The sequence below is a fragment of the Cricetulus griseus genome, chromosome 4 (genome assembly GCF_003668045.3).
Source record: "Cricetulus griseus strain 17A/GY chromosome 4, alternate assembly CriGri-PICRH-1.0, whole genome shotgun sequence".
Classification (NCBI taxonomy): Eukaryota; Metazoa; Chordata; class Mammalia; order Rodentia; family Cricetidae; genus Cricetulus; species Cricetulus griseus.
The window spans coordinates 217350819-217371082 of NC_048597.1; the positions used below are offsets into that span (position 1 = coordinate 217350819).

The window sequence follows — 20264 nt, forward strand, 5'->3', positions numbered from 1 at the left end:
TGCAATTAACGCTAAGGCCACTTTGGTGGTGAGGGAGGTGAGGGTCTCTTCTCTGCTCGTCGGGGGCCGAGCAAGGAGGGAGAGGAAAGTGAGGAGTCACTCGGCGAGCTCGCCTCGAGACTCTCGCCCCGCGGAGTTTGTTTGGATTTAATCTTGAGGTTGCAGGCGCCCGCCCGCATGCGGGCCTCGCGGGGTTGAGAGGGGAGCACCGGTGCTTGTGGCTGGCGCCTGCCGAGTCCCCGACGCTCGCCCGTCCGCGCCGCTGCCCGTGGCGGGCGCGTCTCTGAACCGCGGGGTCGTGTTTGTGTTTGACCCGCGGGCGCTGGCGGCGTGGCACGCGGCTGAAGCCGGTGCCAGCGGGGCGGGGCCCGGCGCGGCGGAGGCGGAGGAAGACGGAGCGGGAGTCCGGGCAGGCCCGGCGGCGCCATGGAACTGGGCCCGGAGCCCCCCCACCGTCGCCGCCTGCTCTTCGCTTGCAGCCCCACTCCTGCGCCGCAGCCCACGGGGAAAGTGCTGTTTGGCGCGTCGGCTGCTGGCGGACTGTCCCCTGTCACCAACCTGACGGTCACCATGGACCAGCTGGAAGGGCTAGGCAGGTGAGAGACCGGGGAGCGATGCCCCAGGCCGCTGGCCTCTGGTCGACCTTCGGGGTGATCTAGCAGGAAGCTGGGTTTGTCCAGCTGGTCCCGGTGCTCCGATCCGGGATGGCCTGGCCAGGGCCCGCCATGTGCACCCTCCCCCCCGGGCAGAATGTTGGGCGGGAGAGGCCGTTCGGATAGTCCAGGGCTATCCTCAGCCCGAGCCAGACCGGGGAGCGGGGAAGGCTGCTGGGCTTCCTATCTTGTTCACCCCTTTCAGATTTCTCTGTACTCTGTCTCTGTTCCGGGGAGCTCTTTGGAATCTACCCCCACGGGGGAAAATGGGCCCTCCTAAGCCCTCACTTCTACTCTGCTGAGTAGCCGCGCCGGATCTTAGTTTCCTGTAAGCTTTGTTCCTTCTCAACAAAGGGACATGGCATTTTCTTTTTGTGCATTTGTGCAAAATCCATGCAGTCACTTGGCCGGCACGTTTCTGATATCTAATCATCTACCTTTTTTGGTTTTGTTTTGTTTCGAGACAGGGTTTCTCTATTGCTTTGGAGGTTGTCCTGGAACTTGCTATGTGTAGACCAGGCTGGCCTGGAACTCACAGAGATCTGCCTGCCTCTGCCTCCCTAGTGGTGGGATCAAAGGCATGCGCCACCAACCCATCCACCTTCTTACAGCTAGCCCTTTTTATTTAATTTTCTATATTGGAAGACTTCGTGGACTCAATAATAGACTTTCCCACACCACTACCACGAACAAAAGCTTATCCCATTATTTTTAGTGAAGTTACTTTTCCTTCAGTGTTGGACGTCTCCTTTTCTAAACATGTCCTAGGATTTTTCCTGAAAAACTGGGACTCCTGCCCTATTCACCTTTGCCCTTACTCCCAGCGTAGTACCACAAACCAAGGCCCTCTTTAAGGAAATAACCCAACCTTTGTCTCAGGCATGGTCTACAATGTGGACCAAGGCCAAATCCACTCCTTTCTTTGTTCAAATACCAGCTAGGTATTCTGGGTGGCTACGTGTGAGTGTGGCATGTCCTTGGTTTCAATCTCAGAATGATAATTTGTGGCAGCCTGGCCACTTCATGGCCCAGAACCCTGTATGTGACTTTTTAAAATTATGTCCTAGAAATTGATTGTGTGTCGGTATTTCTCTTGGTTTCAGTGAGTACGAAAAGCCAATGGAAGTGAGAAACAACAGCAGTCTACAGAGAATGGGCTCCTCTGAATCCACTGATTCAGGTATTATCATTATCTATGAGTGTTTGTGTGCACATGTATTCAGGTGCCTACCAGGATCAGAAGGCTTTAGAGGCCCTGTGAGCTGTCTAGTGCACCCAACCTGTGAGTTGGGTGCTGGGAACGGAATTTGTCCCCTCTACAGGAGAACCAAGTGCCATCCCTTCAGTCCCTTAGTTTTTAAATTGATTTATTTATTTTGAGACAGGGTCTCACTATGTAGATCACATTGGCCTCAAACTGAGAGATCCACCTGCCTGCCTCTTAACCTCTTTAGTACTGTGGTTAAAGGTGTGTACCACCATGCACCAGACCAATTTGTTCAATTGTCTTGAGCCATTTTGAGAACAATATCGGGAATTTCCTGAGTCACGTCTTATTCCTAGTAACTTAACTGGTGACAATACACTTAGAAATCATGGTATGGAGTATACCCTACAGTGCAGAGGAAGTCCCTGAGGTGGTTTTTAGATTTTTATTTTATATGTGTGGGTGTTTTTCCTATGTGTCTCATGTTACATACCATGTGCATATATTTCCATGGAGGCCAGAAGAGGGTGTCAGATTCCCTGGAACTACAGTTAAAGGTATTCGAAGCCATGTGGTTGCTGGGGATTGAACTCAGGTCCTCTGCAAGAGAGCTGTGTTCTTCTGAGCTGTCTTCCCAGCGCTTTTATTTTTTTCAGACAGGATCTCATTGTGTACACCAGACTGGCCTCTTGGACTCATATTTTTTGTACCTCTAAACTAGTTCTATGACTTGAAAAATAACTCCACAGAAAGTGATGTGTCATTCCTATCTGAAAAGCAATCTTGCTATTAATTGGCTCTTAAATCTTGTTTCTGTTGTTGGTATTTACAAATTGGAGAGTATCCGTGGATGTTTTTAGAAAATATTACTTAACAATAGAATGTGTCTTATTTCCTAAGAATTTTGTTTTTATTTCTCAAAGGTTTCTGTCTAGATTCTCCTGGGCCCTTGGACAGTAAAGAAAAGTATGTATTCATTGCTTTTAAATTTTATGCTTAGTGAAGAGTTTTCCTTAACCAGACCTGTAGTCTCAGCTACTTGGGAAATTAAGGCAGGAGGATCAGAATAAAGAAAAGGGGCTGGAGAGATGGCTCATTGGTTAAAAGCGCTGGGTTCAATTCGAGCACCCAAAGTAAAAAGTGAAGAACTTGGTGATAAAGTGTGGTGTAATGTGAGGCCCTAGATTAGGTTTAGTTCCTAGAATCTTCAAAAAGAAGAGGAAAGAAACTTGTTCGCTTTTGATACGGAATCTCATATAGCCCTGGATGAAGTCGTTCATGTGGTGGACTAGAGCTCTGCAGTTAGCTGCTCCTAGTGAGATGCTTGGATTCCAGAAACACTGCTGAGAATGAATATATTTTGTGTCAGCAGTTTCCAGAATTTTCTTCCCCTCTATTTTAGCTGTAATTTCCCTTGCTCGACCTTTTGTTGTTAAAGCCTTGAATAGATGAATATAGTTCAAGAGATATCAGGATTTTTCGATCTAGATGCCTAGTGTTTGGGGTGCTCCTGAGACCAGAGAAGCTTTAGACATTCATTCTTGTATGACTTTGCTACAATGAGAACCTGACTTGTCCACCTGCTTCCCAGACTGTAGGCTAAGCAGTGTGAATCTGCCGATAAATACCTCTTTATTCTCATATCTTTTGCTCTCATTACAGCCTTGAAATTTCCCTGAGGAGAATAAATTCCCTACCTGTAAGTTGTCATTTTGATCTAATGCCTGTAAACTGTCTCTCTAAATGGTAGCGATGCCTACATTTACAAACTAGACATTGCTTTTCTGCAAGGCATTACCTAGAGCAGCTTCTACAGTGGCTGCCTCTTGTGGACTTTGTTCTGTCTCAGTTTTATCAAACCAGGAAAGGTTCTTTTTACACAAATATACTATAGTATATACCATATAATATATACTATATATAATTATATACTAAAATATACCTGTCAAGAAGGCCACAGGCCTTGTATAATTAGGCAGAAGGCCATTCTACATTATAGCACGGTGGAGCCTTACTAGTTAGCTGCTGTAGTATGTGGGAAGCTAGCTCTCCTGACCCCCACTTCATTTCTTTAAGAATTGGGGTTTTGAGGGTGGGAGAGATGGCTCTGTGGTTAAGAGCATTGACTGCTCTTCCAGAGGATTCCGGTTCAATTCCCAGTGCCCAAAGGGCAGCTCACATCTGTCTGTGACTTCAGTTCCAGGGGATCCCACACCCTCACACAGACATACATGCAGGCAAAACACCAATGTACATAAAAAAGACTTGAGGTTTGAGCTGGGCGGTAGTGGCCCCCGTACTGCAGAGGAAGAGGCAGGCAGACAGAGTTCAGGACGAGTTCCAGGACATCTGGAGCTGTTAAACAGAGAAACCCTGTCCCAAAAACAAATCAATATGACGTTTTGACTTGGTATGATGGGCCAAACCTGTAATTGGGGAGACTAAGGCAGGAGGATCATCTCAAGTTCAAGTCCAGCTTGGGCTGTAGGGTGAAAGAAAGCCTATCTAAAATAAGCAAATAAATAAACAAACAAACAAATAAATAAATAAATAAATAAATTGAAACTGAATTTCCCATTTTTCCCTTTGTGAATTCAATTTCTCTTGTACTTTGGTAGCAGAAGCTCTTGGGATGTAGCCCGGCGCTGAAGAGGAGCCATTCTGATTCTCTAGACCATGACATCTTTCAGCTCATCGACCAGGATGAAAATAAAGAAAATGTGAGTGTGGAGTCAGCATGGTAACCCAGGCTTCCAGTGAAGCCTCTGGTGTCAGTAGCTGATGAGTGAAGCAGCGGGGCTGCCACACTGGACCTCAGTGCAGAGAAGTCTGAATGTGAATCTTGCTTCTTCTACCTAGCTTTGTGATGTTGGAGCTTCTGCTGGCCTCCTTTGTGGGCTGTTCTAGGAATAAATAAGGTTATGTATGTTAGAGAATTTAAAGTGGTACCTGGCAGGTAAATGTTGCTGGATTTCAGTAAGAAGCTTTTGTGAGGTATAATTACACCCATAAGTAGTTTTTTCTAGAAGAGTCTACTCATGACTTCCTTTCTCGGCTTCAACCTTTGGGTGACTTTAAGCTCTTCATTATGTATGGAAGATGTGTGCCACTGGGCCTGTCTGGCAGCATGTTTTTCTTAAACCTTATTTCCTGTGAATACCTGTCAGATATATAAACACTAGAATGATGAGCTAAAATCCAAAGCCATGCATGTTCTGTGTTCAGACTCTCTGAAACAGTGGCTTTGAGGATGATGTGGTTTGTCCAAAAGTCCATGTGTTCCCTGCCAGACTTTCCCCTAAACCTTGCAGGGTGTCTTGTCTAAAGTAGCTGAATTAGTTGTCTCACCTCTTGCTTATTCTATTCCCATATGTTTTATTGTTTCCCATTCCCTGCTAAATGCCAGCGTTTATCACCCTTACAATTTCTGGGCTTAATACAAAACCAATGTCTGTAGAAATTCAGATTCTGTTTGGCCACTTTGGGAGAAGCCATGAGATGTTCTATGGAAATGTGCTTGGAACAGTTTGTCAGCCTCTAGTGCTACCAAACCAGAACTATATAGTTTAGCTGTTGACCCAAACTTGACCTTCTCCCAAGGTTGCCTTCCTGGAAGCTTTGTTCTAAAGGAATAATAGCATAGGTTAAAGTTATCCTATCTGGCTTCAAGATCTTAGGCACACCATTTAACCTGGAAGACCTAGTTTTTATTTTGAGGCCAGCCTGGTCTACAAATCAAGATTCAGGACAGCCAGGGCAGTTACACAGAGAAACCCTGACTGGAAAAACAAAGAAGGCCTTGTTTCCCTACTTGTAAACTAGGAGCAGTCAGGTTGTATTTGATGGTTAGACAAGTTTATGTTCAGAAAGTATAGCTTGGTGGCGTGTGACAGTGGTGCACTTGGGAGACAGAGGCAGGCAGGTCTCTGAGAGTTTGAGGCCAGCCTGGTCTACAGAGCAAGTTGCTAGGACTGGCTCCGTAGGTACTGAGAAACCCTGTCTTGAAAAACCAGGGGACTTTCTGAACATGTTAACAGTTACTGTTTTTAGCACTTAATGAAAGTGCTTATGTGACTATTTAAGATAGGAGACATAAATTTTGTGTGTGTGGGTGTTTTGCTTTTGTGTGTCTGTATACTGTGTATGTGCCTGATCCCCGCATAGGCCAGGGGGGGGTGTCGTATCCCTTGAAACTTGAGTTACAGATGAGTGTGAGCTGTCCTGTGTGTGCTGGGAATCACACCTGGGTCTTTAGAAAAACTCCTCTTCACTGCTAAGCTATCTCACTAGCCCCAACAATAATTTTTTAATTAATCCTGTTGAGTGAAAGAGAAAGTTGCAGGTGGGAGCTTGCTGTGTGTGGTACACAGGTGGCTGACAGAAGTCTTTTTCCCTCCACCATGTGGATCTTAAGGGTGAATTCAGATCTTCAGACTTCTCAGCAAGTGTATTTACCTGCCAGACCATCTCACCAGCCCTAAAGCTGGTTTTTATTAGACAGAAAATATATCAAATATTGTTTTGCAGGAAGCATTCGAATTTAAAAAGCCAATAAGACCTGCATCTCGTGGCTGCCTGAATGCCCATGTACATGAGGAGAGTAAAGATTTCTTCACACACAGGCAGAACTCAGCCCCAGCTTGTATGGTATGTGTTGTGGCTTTCTGTCATGGGAAGAGAGTTTTCAACACTGCAAACATGTATGCTTATGTGCATTAGTACATGTTGTATCAGCATAGAGTTTATTAATGCTGAGCCTATGGTACATGCCTATAATCTAAGCACTTGGAAGGCAGAGGGAGGATGATCAGGAATTCAGGTTTATTCTCAGCTCAGCCATGAGCTCAAGGTCAGCCTGGGGCTACATGAAATCCTTTTTCAAAAAGAAAAAAAGGCAAGTTTACTGTTATTGCTAGGTGTGGCGACTCAAACCCAACATTTGGGAGGCTGAAGAAGGCTGTGAATTATCTGGAGTTACCTCTTGGCAGGTTAGAAAGTTTCATTAGAAAAGTTGATTTATTTGTCAAAGGATGTGTTAAGAGACAGAATTTAACTGTAGATTCCCCAGTTCATGATAACAGTTTGAGATTATATCTGAAATAGAATATATTTGATGGATGCTTGGGGATCAGAATGCCATGATTTTCTATGATTGCTTGATCATTAAAGGCACAGATGCTGAGGTGCAGACTTTTTTTTCAGATTTTTCTTTTATTTGTATTAGAAACAAGATTGTTTTACATGTCAATCCCAGTTCCCTCTCCCTCCCCCCTCCCTCCATCCCCCCAGGTGCAGACTTTTTAATTTATTTATCCCTGCAGGCCAGACTAGGGTACCAGATCTCATTAAGGGTGGTTGCTGGGATTTGAACCCAGGTCCTCTGGAATAGCAGCCAGAGTTTTTAACCTCTGAGCCATCTTTCCAGCCAAGGATGCAGACTTTTAAAAAGCCAGTGAAAATTTTATTGATTTAGCTTTTGTTTGGGTTGGGATTCTTATTTGCTTTTTTTTTTTTTTTTTTTGAGACAGGATCTCTTAAAATCCCAGGCTAGCTTCAAATTTGCTATGCAGTTGAAAACTGCTCCTGTCTCTGGGATTACAGGTGTTTGCCACCACAGCCAACTTATTTTCCAGGTTTGGGTGTCAAATAGGTGAGGTAAATGATCTTGGTAACCTTAAGCATAAGTTTCCTTTTATTAAACAAAAATCAAAGGATTCTTTGGGTATGTTGGTACACATAGTCCCAGCTCCTCCGGCGGCTAAAACAGGGTGGAGTCTAGGAATATTTAATCTCAAAGAAAAAAAAGGATTGACTAAAATAGTATGTGCTGTGACTTAAATGAGATTATAGTTGTAAAGATTTTGTCTTAGTGTCTGAGACATTATAATCTCTCAATTTAAAATTGGGCAGCTGTGTTTTATTTAAATCATTTTTACTTTTAATTATGGAGTGAGTAGGCTGTTTATGAGTACAGATGGCTGAGGAGGCCAGAGGTTTAGGATCACAGAAAACAGAGCTGTCTAAGGTGGATACTTGGAATCAAATCAGACTTTGAGCTTCTGCAAGAGCCATGCTTGCTGTTAACCTCCAAACCATCTCTGTAGCCCCAGCTGTCATTTAATCCAGTGTGCACTTGTGATCTCAACATTTGAGGGGGTGGAAGAAAGGTTCACAAGTGTTGGCTCACCCTGTCTCCAAAAGTAAGAAAGGACTGGGAAAGGCTTTAGAACAAGTTCTCTTTGTTTCCATCTGTCTGAATGGGATTTACATAGGTATTGTTCAACTTTCTTTGGTATACTATTTTATGGTAGAGACTGGTATTTCCAACAGATTGTGCACTGCCACAGCTTGCAGTTAGACTGCAAGAAGAGCTCAGAGGCAGTGGTGGTGCCAACTTTAACCCCAGAGGCAGGCTCATCTCTGAATTTGAGGCCTGGTTTACAGAATGAGTTCCATCCAGGACTGCCTAGGCAGCAAAAGAAACCCCGTCTTAAAAGGGAAAAACAAAGTAAGAGCTCAGGAGCTAGAGAATCCAATGTCTTCTTCTGATCTCTGAGGATGCCAGGTTCCCACATGGTGTACAAGCTTATCTCTTTTTTTGAGCAATCCAGCTAAGCAAATCAAAATGGACTAGAGTTCTTGCTAATTTTGTCTTTCAGCTATCTTCAAATGAAAGTGATAACAATGAATCAGGACATTTCAGTCCTCTTTTTACATCCCAGTCCCCTGTGAAAGCCACTTTGTCTGATGAGGATGATGGCTTCATAGACCTTCTCGATGGAGAGAATCTGAAGGTATCATCTGTGGGTGTGAGGGTGTGCCTACTCATTCTAGCTACCACTGGAGAAGGCTCCTAAGTAAAAACAGCTCCTGGAGTCTCAGCTGGCTGATTGATTTGTGAGATTATTGGGACTCTTCCCTGCTTGACTAAATCCTATTGCAGGGGGAGTAGTGGCGGAATGTGTGCTTAGGGTGCGCAAGGCCTCAGGTTCAATCTCTTGTACCAAAAAAGGAGGTGCTAGCCTTCCCTGGTGGTAATGCCTGTAATCTCAACATTTAGGATGCTGAACAGGATTGCCATAGCCACAAATTAGGCCAGCCTGTGCTACAAGTAAGGCTCCTCCCCAAAAACAAAACAAAACAAAAAAATGTATTCAGGCTTGTCTGGCACTCTTTAGGAGAGTTAAATGCAAAGCATTTATTAATCTCAACTGGGTCCTTTTCTTCTTCCCAGCCCCTCCACTGGATCTATTTAAAAACAGTTTTTTCTCTTGCTCTAGAATGATGAGGAGACCCCTTCGTGCATGGCGAGCCTCTGGACAGCTCCCCTTGTCATGAGAAGACCTACAAACCTTGTAAGTTACTCCAGTATGTGGAGTTTTCAGTAGTTGGCCGCTGAACAAAGTAGTCCATAACTATGTTGACTGGAATAATCTAGGACTTGTCATTCAAGTGATCAGATTGTAATCGAGGTGGCTCTGTCTCTTACCCTAAGGGCAATCGATGCAGGCTGCTTGACTCCTCTTCCCCGTGCAGCTCCAGCAGCAGCTCCAGCACTCGGGCAATGTTGAAGAGAACAGAGCGCTCTCGTGACGAGTCCCCTCGAGGAAATACAAAGCGGAGGAAGAGCATGGCCAGTCCTGTAAAGGCAGATAATCTAGAGCCAACCCAAGAGGTTAGTTTTGCAAGTTCTCCTTTGGTCTACAAAAACAAAGTGTTCTTAATTGTTGAACCATCTCAGCAGTCCTATTATGAGATGTTTTTGGTTTGGTTTGGGGTTGCCTGTTGCTGAGGATTGAACCTATTCAAGAACTTGGTCAACAAGCTCCTTGTCCACTCCTATTTTCCTCTTTGGTTTTGTTATTTGAGGGTAGGGGCACATAAACAGTGCACATGTGGATGTCAGAGTAGGACTTGGAGACCTTTCTCTTTTTACCATGTGGCTCCCAGGCTTAGAACTCAGCAGCAAAGAGACCTTAAGTTGTTGCACCTTCTCACTGGCTCCTGTTTATTTTTAAGCTACATTCATTGTAGCTACTTTTGGGGGCGGGTTTATTGTTTTGAGACTGTCTCACTATGTAGCCCTGGCAGTCCTAGAACTCACTGTATAGATCAGATTAGCCTCATACTCAGTGATCTGTCTGCTTCTGCCTCCAGAGTGCTACATATTCTGCTTGTTTCACCATCTTTTTGCTTTTTACCATTCTAATACTGGGACAGTTGGCAAATGTTATTTCACCCGACTGTGTTCTGATGGTTGTTTTTATCTTTTAGGAGCAGGTTCTCTTGTGGCCTGGGCTGCCTGGTGCTATGTGGTTTATGGTGGCCTCGGAACTTTTGATTCCTCTGTCTTGATGTCCCTAGTGCTGGAATCACAGCCATGCCTGAGTTTTTGTTTGGGTTTGGATTTTTTGTTTGTTTGTTTGTTTGTTTGTTTGTTTCGAAACATGGTTTCTCTGAGTAGCTTTGGAGCCTATCCTGGCACTGACTCTGGAGACCAGGCTGGCCTCGAACTCAGAGATCCACTTGTCTCTGCCTCCCAAGTGCTGGGATTAAAGGCGAGAGCCACCAACGCCCGGCCACCACCCACCATTTTATTGGTCTTTTTAAACATTTGTGTGTGGGGGTGTGCACATGTGCCATGGTGCATGAGAACCTGTCTATAAAACAGAATGGCTAAACAGGGATAGATGTGATGTTTCCCTTTAAGGCAGAACCTATGTAGCCCAGGTTGATCTTAAATTCATGGTTTTTCTGCCTAAACCTGCTGAATGCTAGGGCCTGTGGTTTCTTACTGACTTTTTCATTTTTGTTTTGTTTTGTCTTTAAAGATGTATTTATTCATGTATTTATGTATGAGTGCTCTGAATGTACACCAGAAGAAGGAATCTGATCCCAATATTGATGGTTGTAAGCCACCATGGTGGTTGCTGGGAATTGAACTCAGGACCTCTGGAAGAACAGTCAAGTGCTCTTAACCATTGAACCATCTCTTCAGCCCAACTTTTTCATATTTTTGAGAAAAGATTTCACTCCACACCCTGGACAGCCTTAGGTTCACTGTTTCTCAAGTGCTGGGATTAAAGGTGTAAACTACCAAACCCAGCTTCTGTATTTGTTGTGTGTGCATACATTCTAGTGAGTGTGTAGGTCAGAGATTGGCTTTCCAGGAATCTGTTCCCTCCTTCCACAATATGGTCCTGGGAGTCTAATTTAGGTTATCAGGCTTGGCAGCAGGCAACTTTACCCATTGAGCCATCTTTTTTCTTTTTCTTTTTTTTTTTTTAAGATTTTATTTATTATGTATACAATATTCTGCTCTGTAAGAGCAGCCGGTGCTCTTAACCTCAGAGCCATCTCTCCAGCCCCCATTGAGCCATCTTGATGACTGTTTTTTGTTTTTTCGAGACAGGGTTTCTCTGTGTCTTTGGAGGCTGTTCTGGAACTAGCTCTTGTAGACCAGGCTGGTCTAGAACTCAGAGATCTGCCTGCTTCTGTCTCTGGAGTGCTGGGATTAAAGGCATGAGCCACCAACAATCTTAAGGTGCCCACCCACCTCCACCCTCTTTTTAAATACTATTTTGGCGCAAGACCTTTGTGTGCCATGGCATGTGTGGCAGTTAGAGGACTTTCCAGAGTTGATCCTCTCTCCAATGAGGGTTCCTAGGATTGCTGTTAGGCATATACAAGTACATTTGCCCTCTGGGCCACCTCTCTGGCCCTTGTGTCTTTGAAAGAGGGGGAAAAATCATAAAAAGAAATGGTTCAAGGTCCCAGTCTCCCTTTTTGGATATAAATGTTCAGGTTGCCTCTCGATTACTAGTTTTCAGGCTTGCTTACACAGTGGCTCCTTGTGTGGCTGTCCTTTGGTGCTATGCCAACCTGCAAAAGGAAAGCCTAGATCACAGAAGGCTATTTATTTAGAAGCAATCTAAACGATCTTTACAACTTCTTGAATTTGTTTTCTCACCAAAAAAAGCCCTATCAGACATTCAGGAACTCTACTGAGATAAAGTAATTATGCTTTATTTTGTGAGATACATGTCAATGATTTTCTGTTTTGGGTTTGGTTGTTTTTGTTTTGTTTGCTTTTGGCAGATTCTTGCCATGTAGCCCTGGCTAGCTCAAACTTCTTGTAGCAGTCCTCCTGCTTCATGCATTACCAAGTCTCAGCTTGATATCATCAGCTCAATAGTTTTCATTATGAACAATAAAACGCAAAGGTGTTGGGTATGTTGCATGCCTGTAATCCCTATGGATCTCTGAGTTTAGTGCTAATTGGTCTACGTTAGCAGGTCTACATTAGCCAGCCAAAGATACGCAGTAAAACTTTGTCTCCAAAAAGGATAGAAGGGTTTTTATAGAAATTCAGCTAGCTAATAAATAGAAGGGCCTGTCTTTTTCCTTTTGATTCAGTCGAATTACAAAATCTTTTACTTAATGTGGGTATTCATAATTCAGTCTCCTTTTGTCATGGTCAAGGTAAATATTTTGGAGTTCTAGTTAAAACTCTGGTGTCACCCTCTACCTTTGGTTTGTTACAGCTTCTACACCAGTCTTTATCCCTGACATCCTCACCCAAAGGAACCATTGAGACCATTTTGGACAGTGACCCAAGAGACCTTATAGGAGATTTCTCCAAGGTAATTGCAAGAAGAGTTGGATAGTACTGAGGAAGTGATGGGGGTAGCTAGAACCCCACTTAGCCTTTCTCCTTCAAGGTGGCTCCTGGGGTGCCTCCAAAGCAACATTTTAAAAAGTTAAAGATAGGGAACAAATTGAGCTTCTAATGATAAGGTACATGTTGGTCTTTGAGACTGTGGTTTCCTGTTGGCTATCTGCCTTCACTCTGACCCATAATGCAGGTTCTCTGGGAACTGAACTTCTGACTATAAAAATAGTATGCATATACAACCATGCTTTGAGTCCATATGTTGAAAGGTATCTTAGAAGGTCCAGATTTTCTGGGTGGTGGTGGTGCATACCTTTAATTCCAGCACTTAGGAGGCAGAATTTGCCAGTCTGATCTACCTAGTAAGTTCCAGGATAGTGGGACAATATAGAGACCCTGTCTCAAAAAAATAAAAAGAGAACGGGGAGTTTGGAGAGAAGAACAACCAAGGGCTTGTGTAACCTTCAACGAGTTGAGACTGTTGGTGGTTTTTAATATGGTCATGGGTAGGCTCTTAACTTGGCCAGTTATCCTCTAAGTAACGTTACTGTGTTCGTCTTTCTTAAGGTTGGACCAAGGTTGTTTTCCCATTCTCACTGCCCATCTCCCCTGGGCAACCACGTGCTAATTAGATGAGCAAATTGTCTTCACTTCTGAGGTGGGGTCTCACTATTTAGCCCAAGCGGACCTTAGACGCATATCGCCTTCCTCGGGCTCCCAGTGCTGGGTTACACAGTATATAGTACCATGCCTATGTTTTGTTACAGAGTCTCATATCCCCAATTGGCCTCATGTTCACACTCAGGCTGGAGTTGAATTCATGGATCCTCCTACTTCTTCCTCCCAAAGGCTATTATTACAGACCTGAGCCACTATAGACCGGGCTGGCCTGGAACTCATAGAGATCCTCCTACCTCTGCCTCCCAAGTGCTGGAATTATTAAAGGCGTGCGCCACCACTGCCTGGCTCTTTGCTGCATTTTTAGGTCTTCATACTTTAACCACTAAGATGAGAGTTCCCTTTTAAAAACAAGAGAAAGGGGAAATCACCTACAATTTCTGTCTTCAAATCTAGCCTCAGTTCCAAGCCAGCCAGGCTTGTGCTGTCTCAAAGGCTCATTTCTTTAATCCCAGGAGCAGACACACCTCTGGGTTTGGAGCCAGACTGGTCTACATAATGAGACCATTCCTCCTTAAACAAATAACAATTAAATATCCGAGTGTTGGTGCATAGAAGGGTAGTTAGCATATACTATTCACTTGTTCATATACTATTCATTTGTTTCTGGGTTTGTTTTTTTGGGCTGCTCCCTACCAGCTGGGCAACAGAGGAAACGACATTTGCAAGCTTTCACGTTCCTTCCCCTGAGTATCTTCTGTTCCTTTTTTAAAGGGTTATCTCTTTCATACAGTCTCTGGGAAGCATCAGGATTTGAAATATATTTCTCCAGAAATTGTAAGTCACATTTGTGGAACCCACTGCACACGGGGGTTGGAATCTTGTTATGTGACTGCCACCATTGACACCCCACCCTCCTTTTTCTTCATAGATGGCATCTGTTTTGAATGGCAAGTTTGCTAACCTCATTAAAGAGTTTGTTATCATTGACTGCCGATATCCATATGAATATGAAGGAGGTCACATCAAGGTTTGGATTCTTGAGACTTATCGTGGGTGGCTTAGAGGAGGGTTATTGACACCTCTCAGCTGATGGTGAGGATTTAGAACAAGCCAGAAGATGTGAGTTCCTGCAGTGCTCTCCTTGTCTGCCCCTCACTCTGTGCTGTTTCAGGGCATTTCTAGGTGGCATCCCTGACATCTAAGCCATTCAGTGGAGCCACAAAGTGCTCCATAGTATTTGAAATCTTAAATATAAATATTTGACCATCCCAGAGCTCCTGACTAAAAGACGCCATTCTGGCAACATGCCTTGGTATCTGTACCGGGCCTCTATTCTTTAATCAAACAGCCAAATTGGTGGAGGGACATGTTGGAATACATGTTTCTGGTCATACCACTTTAATATTACCTTATAAATTAATTTAATATTACCTTATAAAGCAGTGTTTAAATGTGGTGTAGGGGGTATTACCTTCTAACTTTATGAAGTGACCTTGGAAATAATTTCCAGTTTTCATATTTGTTACTGATCTATAGAGAAAGCCTATAGACCTATAGAGAAAGCCTCATTGAGATACAAAAGTCTACTGGACTGCTGTGCCAGGAGACCTGCAGAATCACAAATTACTCTGAGGAGCTGGCTCCCTCTTTGAGTCTTCAAGTGTGATTCAGCAGATGTTAAAAGTATCTGGTGTCTTCAAAGGGTGCCGTGAACTTGCACATGGAAGAAGAGGTTGAGGAGTTCTTACTCAAAAAACCTATTGTACCTACTGATGGCAAGCGTGTCATTGTCGTATTCCACTGTGAGTTTTCTTCTGAAAGAGGCCCTCGCATGTAAGTACTACAGAGAATAAGACTTGGGGGTAGAGGGTTCATGTTGTTTTTGTTGAGCCTGGTAGTATGTTCCTTTTTCACTAGTGGTATAAGTGTAGTATGTCACACACCCTGTTGTGAGACCAATGGTGAGTCTAATGTGTTTGACCTTTGTCCCCTTTGGCTCACCAAGAATAGAGGAGTAGATACCTGCTATGTAGCAGATACTACTAAGATAATAAAATGGAGCCATTCATTAAAGATACAGTGGTGAGGCTGAACATGTGTGGTGGCAGGGAAAATGATCCGGGTGGCAGGTCCAATCCTGAGTAATAGTAAATACATCCAAACTGGCAGTACTTAACCTTTACTAAGAAAGAGACACTCCATAGAATGGGAGTAGGCTCAGAAGACCAGGTCTTGGTCTTGGGCGTGCTTTGCTCTTTGGGTATACTGCTGGGGTTGAAAGCAGGTCCCTGGTGTGCTGGACAGGCACTGCTGCACTCCTCCCTTTGCTGAAGTTATACGAGCTTGTGGTTTCATCTTGCTGTTCTGCCACATTTACATACATTCCATTCATAACTACAGCAGGGCACTATTGTATAAGAATTCAAGGCCAGTCTGGACTATGTAGTGAGATCCTGTCACCAAAAAAGAAAGAAAAAACCAAACAGACAGAAACATATGAACAGATAACAAACATTTGCACAGGACCTGAATAGTCACACATGAATGGAAATTATCAGGAACTTGCATCCCAGTCTTCATAAGCTTGGCAGTCCTCTAAGCAATAACAGTATAAAACAAGGACAGCCTCCAAAGCCACAGAGAAACCCTGTCTCAAACAAAACAAAAAACTAAAACCCTGCCTTTCTGGAGGTCACATTCGGAGAAAGCAGGAGGCAGAGAAGCATAAGAAATACTTAGAACTTTCAGGCGGGAGAGATGGCTCAGAGGTTAAGAGCACTGGCTGCTCTTCCAGAGGTCCTGAGTTCAATTCCCAGCAACCACATGGTGGCTCACAACCATCTGTTATGAGATCTGGTGCCCTTTTCTGGTGTGCAGATATACATGGAAGCAGAATGTTGTATACATAATAAATAAATAAATAAAACCTTTAAAAAAGGAAAAGAAAAGAAATACTTAGAACTAACTATGCAAAATGTTCACAAGTCCTTCAAAAGGAGGTCAGAGGTGGAAGCTCCTGGGCGGAAGAGAAGATCAGAGTGGGATGGGGGCGAGGCCGTCGAGGCAGCACATCTGTAGGCACAACTGCACCTTGTCTACAGGTTTGGGCAGGGTGGACCATTGAGACAAGAGCTTCCAGTGGTCACTTCTGTGCGGGGTTCCAGTAGGTACTCCCAGGAAGTAGACACCCTAGTCTGTCTAAAGGCACAGAAAGGGTTCTACTTCAATAGGAGGTGAGTGGGGAGGCGAGTGAGTTGGTTCAGAGCTGCTGCAGGCAGTGTTATTAGCGCGTGCTTAGGAAGGAGTGAGTGCCTGAAACACCACTGTTCTCACTGTTGTCTCCATTCCTTTTCGCTAGGTGCCGATATGTGAGAGAAAGAGATAGGCTTGGCAATGAATACCCCAAACTCCACTACCCCGAGCTGTATGTCCTAAAGGGGGGATACAAAGAGTTCTTCCTGAAATGCCAGGTGAGGCATCTATGAATAGCATGTCTCTGTGCCTATGCTGGACCAATAAATCAGTTGTTGCGGCTGCTTGGGTGGGGGTGGGGTCTGGAGACAAGCCGAGCATCCTCTAAGCACCAGGCTCCTGTAGAACTTGTTGGCCCTTGCTTCTTGCTTCTCACAGCCTTGCAGCTCTAGGCAGGGGTTAGCCAGACTGTGAGGCAGTTCATGTCCTGACTTTGTTCCCTCATTCTCACGTCCCTATAGTCTCACTGTGAGCCCCCCAGTTACCGACCAATGCACCATGAAGACTTTAAAGAAGACCTGAAGAAGTTTCGTACCAAGAGCCGGACCTGGGCAGGGGAAAAGAGCAAAAGAGAGATGTATAGTCGCCTGAAGAAGCTTTGAAGCCAGACAGCAGCAGCCATATTTCCCTCTGCCCCTTTCCTTTCCCTTTGCTGCAGAGCAGGAAGCAAAGGAGCCAGCTGCGGTACACGGAGAAAGACACAGGCCTTCCGTGCCTTAATCCTGTCTCCTACACTCCCAGGTTGGAGCCCAGGGCTCTCCTGTCCTATAAGATTCCTTCCCTGTCAGGACTATCTGCCAGAGCTGGATACACCACAGCGCAGACCAGAGTCTACAGTCTAGAGCGCCGTGTCAAGCTGCTCTGACTGAGCGTCCCATGCATGAAGAGTAGCTAGGGCCTTATTCGGCAGACCCTGGCCGCCTGTCATGAGGGGAGAGAAGTGACAAACAGAAGTGCTGCTGGCCAAATACCAAAGATAGGCTGGAAGGGAGAGAGAGGTCTTTGTGGATGACCCATAACTTTAATTTATTCAGCTTCATCGATTATTTTATTATTTTTTTAATTCCTCAAGACTTTTACTTTACTGCTTCATTAAGTCAAAATACTGCCATCCTAGGTAGAGTTTTATCATTCCAGGAACTACCTCTACTTTTAATTTAAAAAAAAAAAAAAATTGGGGCAGGGATAAGAATAGGCAAACCTGTTGTGGACAGCGCTAGGAGCTCAGTCACCCCTAGGAGGCACTGTGAACTGGGATTGCTGCTACTCAAAGTCAAGGACTGAGATGCTGGTAAGAGCCTGCACCAGATCCAGGCTTGGCTACAGGACATAAGCTAACCTTCCCAGACCGCCCTCTGTCCTTTGTGATGTCCTTGGGGAAGTTTTAGATCCACTCCAGGTTCCCACGATGGTGGCTTCTATAGGAGTCCCAGGAAAGCACTTCAGGCAGCTTCCTTCTGGCCATCCCAGGCCAGTGCTGGAATGCTGTGGTTAGTGTAGGTGCCCCAGGGTGAGAGTGGGGAGGAATGAGTGGAGTCCACTGGGGAGGGAGGAGCATGCTCACTGAATGTCCTTTGGGAAAAAAAAAAAGTCATTGTATGAGTTGAGGAGTATCAAATCATTGTTGGGTGGGCACCCAAGGGTGAGAAGGGGGCGAAGAAGCCCAGACCATTGGGTGGAAGGAGTCGGTCCTGGCCTACAGATGACTGTAGACTTTCTCAGGAGGAAGTGGTAAATTTTGAAGTAAAATGTTCTGGGTTTATCATGTTTTAATTTGAGGGACAGGGAGTGGTAAATCACACCAGTTACCCCCTTAATCTAACCCCATGGAGGTGAGGCTCTCGAGGGAACATCTCCATCTGAGGAGCTGGGCTGTGCTTTAGTTGTGTGCAGCCTATTTTGGTGTCTGTCCATCAACATTTCCGGGCAGCAGTCTCCTGGTCGGTCATCTTTGCTCCGCTGGGGTCTAGCCAGGTTTTTCTTAGGGACAGTCTCCCCTCTTGCCTCTTTCTATTCTGGGGGTGGGGAGGGAATCAGTGATATTGAAGATGGCTAGTTGTTTGTTATGGGTTTGAGTTACATTTGGCTATAAAAACAAATCTTGTTGGAAAATACATGGAGAACAAGGGAATGAGCAGCCTCTTCCCCAGTGTTGAAATGTGTCCCAATTAGTCTCTGGTTTGTAGAGATTCTGTTAGTTGAAGGAGAATGGCTTTTGGATTGTACCAGCTTAGCTAGCATTGTTAACCAACTGTTGAAGGCTCTGCAAATAAAAGTGACCTTGAACCCATAGTCTCTGCCTAGTTCCTAATATACTCAAAGGGGACTTTTAATTTTCACTTAATGTTCTAGGGTCAACGAACTAAAACTGACGCAACCATATTTCCTCGGGGATAAATAGATACAGTTTGGTTTCAGCAATGGCTGAAACAATCCCATTATCACTAAAATGTGCTCAGTGATTGACAGGATGAAATGGACATGTCTTAGGCACTGCAGTGTGCACTCTAGATCGCTGCACTCTGGGCATAGGCCAGGGTCACATGATGCAACCATGTCTCAAAATAGTTTCTTTGCCAGGTGGTGACACATGCCTTTAATCCCAGCACTTGGGAGGCAGAGACAGGTGGATCCCTTGAGTCTGAGGACAGCCAGGGGTACACAGAAATCCTGTCTCAAAAGAAAAAAAAAATGGGCTAGAGAGATGGCTGAGAGGTTAAGAGCACTAGCTGTTCTTCCAGAGGTCCTGAGTTCAATTCCTAGCAACCATATGGTGGCTCACAGTCATCTATCAAAATCTGGTGCCCTCTTCTGTCCTGCAGGCAAACTTAACAGGCAGAACACTGTACATAATATATTTGAAAAAAAAAAATTCCCAGTCCTTGGGAGGTAAAAGAGCAGATTGGAATTCAATTCTGTCACATGTTAGAGAAGCAACTCAGTCCCTTGAGTTGTCTGGCACATGTATGTCCATGCTTAGTTAATGTTTTGTGTGTAAATTCCTTCAACTCCAGCTACTTACAGGCCAAAGCAGGAAGATATTAAGATCAAGACCAGAGTTGGCACCTTAGCGAGACTTAATCTCAAAAAGATTTAAAGGCCTGGAATGGGTAGAGTATTGTCTAGCATGTTCAGTACACAAGCTAGTCCCTGGGCAGTGAGTGACAGGAGCGGAGAAAGTAAAGGCTTTAAACAAGGTCTTTAGGGCTGGGGAGGTGGCTCAATTTAAGAGCATTGGTTGCTCCTCTAGAGTTCCTGAGCTCAATTCCCAGCAACTACATTGTTGCTTTAATGACAGCACTCAGGAGGCAGAGACAGGCAGATCTGATTTCAAGGCCAGCCTGGTCTACAGAGAGTTCCAGGACAGGCTCCAGAACTACAGAAAAACCTTGTCTTGGCCGGGGGGTGGGGGTGGGAAGGTGTTACTTGATATTTCAAAGGGGCTGCTTTCCAAGGTACATGGGGTGGGACTGCACAGTGTACTGGCCTGGTGCCAAAATGAATATGAGAATTACTGTAGAGAAATAGCAAGGCTGGAAACCAGGGCAGATGTAGGCAAGGAGGGGAGAAGCAGAGGAAGGTGATTAGAGAGGTCAGGCTGTGGGCCACCCCAAGGCTGACAGCCTCCAGGCCAAGGTGGGTGAACTGGGATCCTTGGGCAAGCAGGACTCCTGGAAGGGCAGAGCCCTTGGCTGAACAAGGGCTCCTAGAACAGTACACACAGTCCCTTCCTGTGACCCTGGGAAGCTGTCCAGTCAGCCTCCCTCACAGGTCTGCCCTTTGGCTTCTCAGATTTCAGTCATTACTTCAGGCGTGACTGCTGCCATAGCTACAATGTGGCCACCAGATGGCGATGGTG

At 44.9% G+C, this 20264-nt stretch overlaps 1 protein-coding gene across 1 annotated transcript; it reads left to right on the forward strand.

Moving 5' to 3' along the window:
- The first annotated feature begins 426 nt into the window (after nucleotides 1-426).
- Nucleotides 427-17007, forward strand: Cdc25a (cell division cycle 25A). The gene is made up of 15 exons (NM_001292061.1): nucleotides 427-596; nucleotides 1757-1833; nucleotides 2784-2826; nucleotides 3523-3559; nucleotides 4482-4580; nucleotides 6388-6507; nucleotides 8520-8654; nucleotides 9141-9215; nucleotides 9356-9535; nucleotides 12405-12503; nucleotides 13925-13987; nucleotides 14082-14180; nucleotides 14856-14986; nucleotides 16512-16623; nucleotides 16867-17007. Exons 1-15 carry the CDS (start codon nucleotides 427-429, stop codon nucleotides 17005-17007), a joined length of 1581 nt encoding a protein of 526 aa, NP_001278990.1.
- The last annotated feature ends 3257 nt before the right edge of the window (nucleotides 17008-20264 follow it).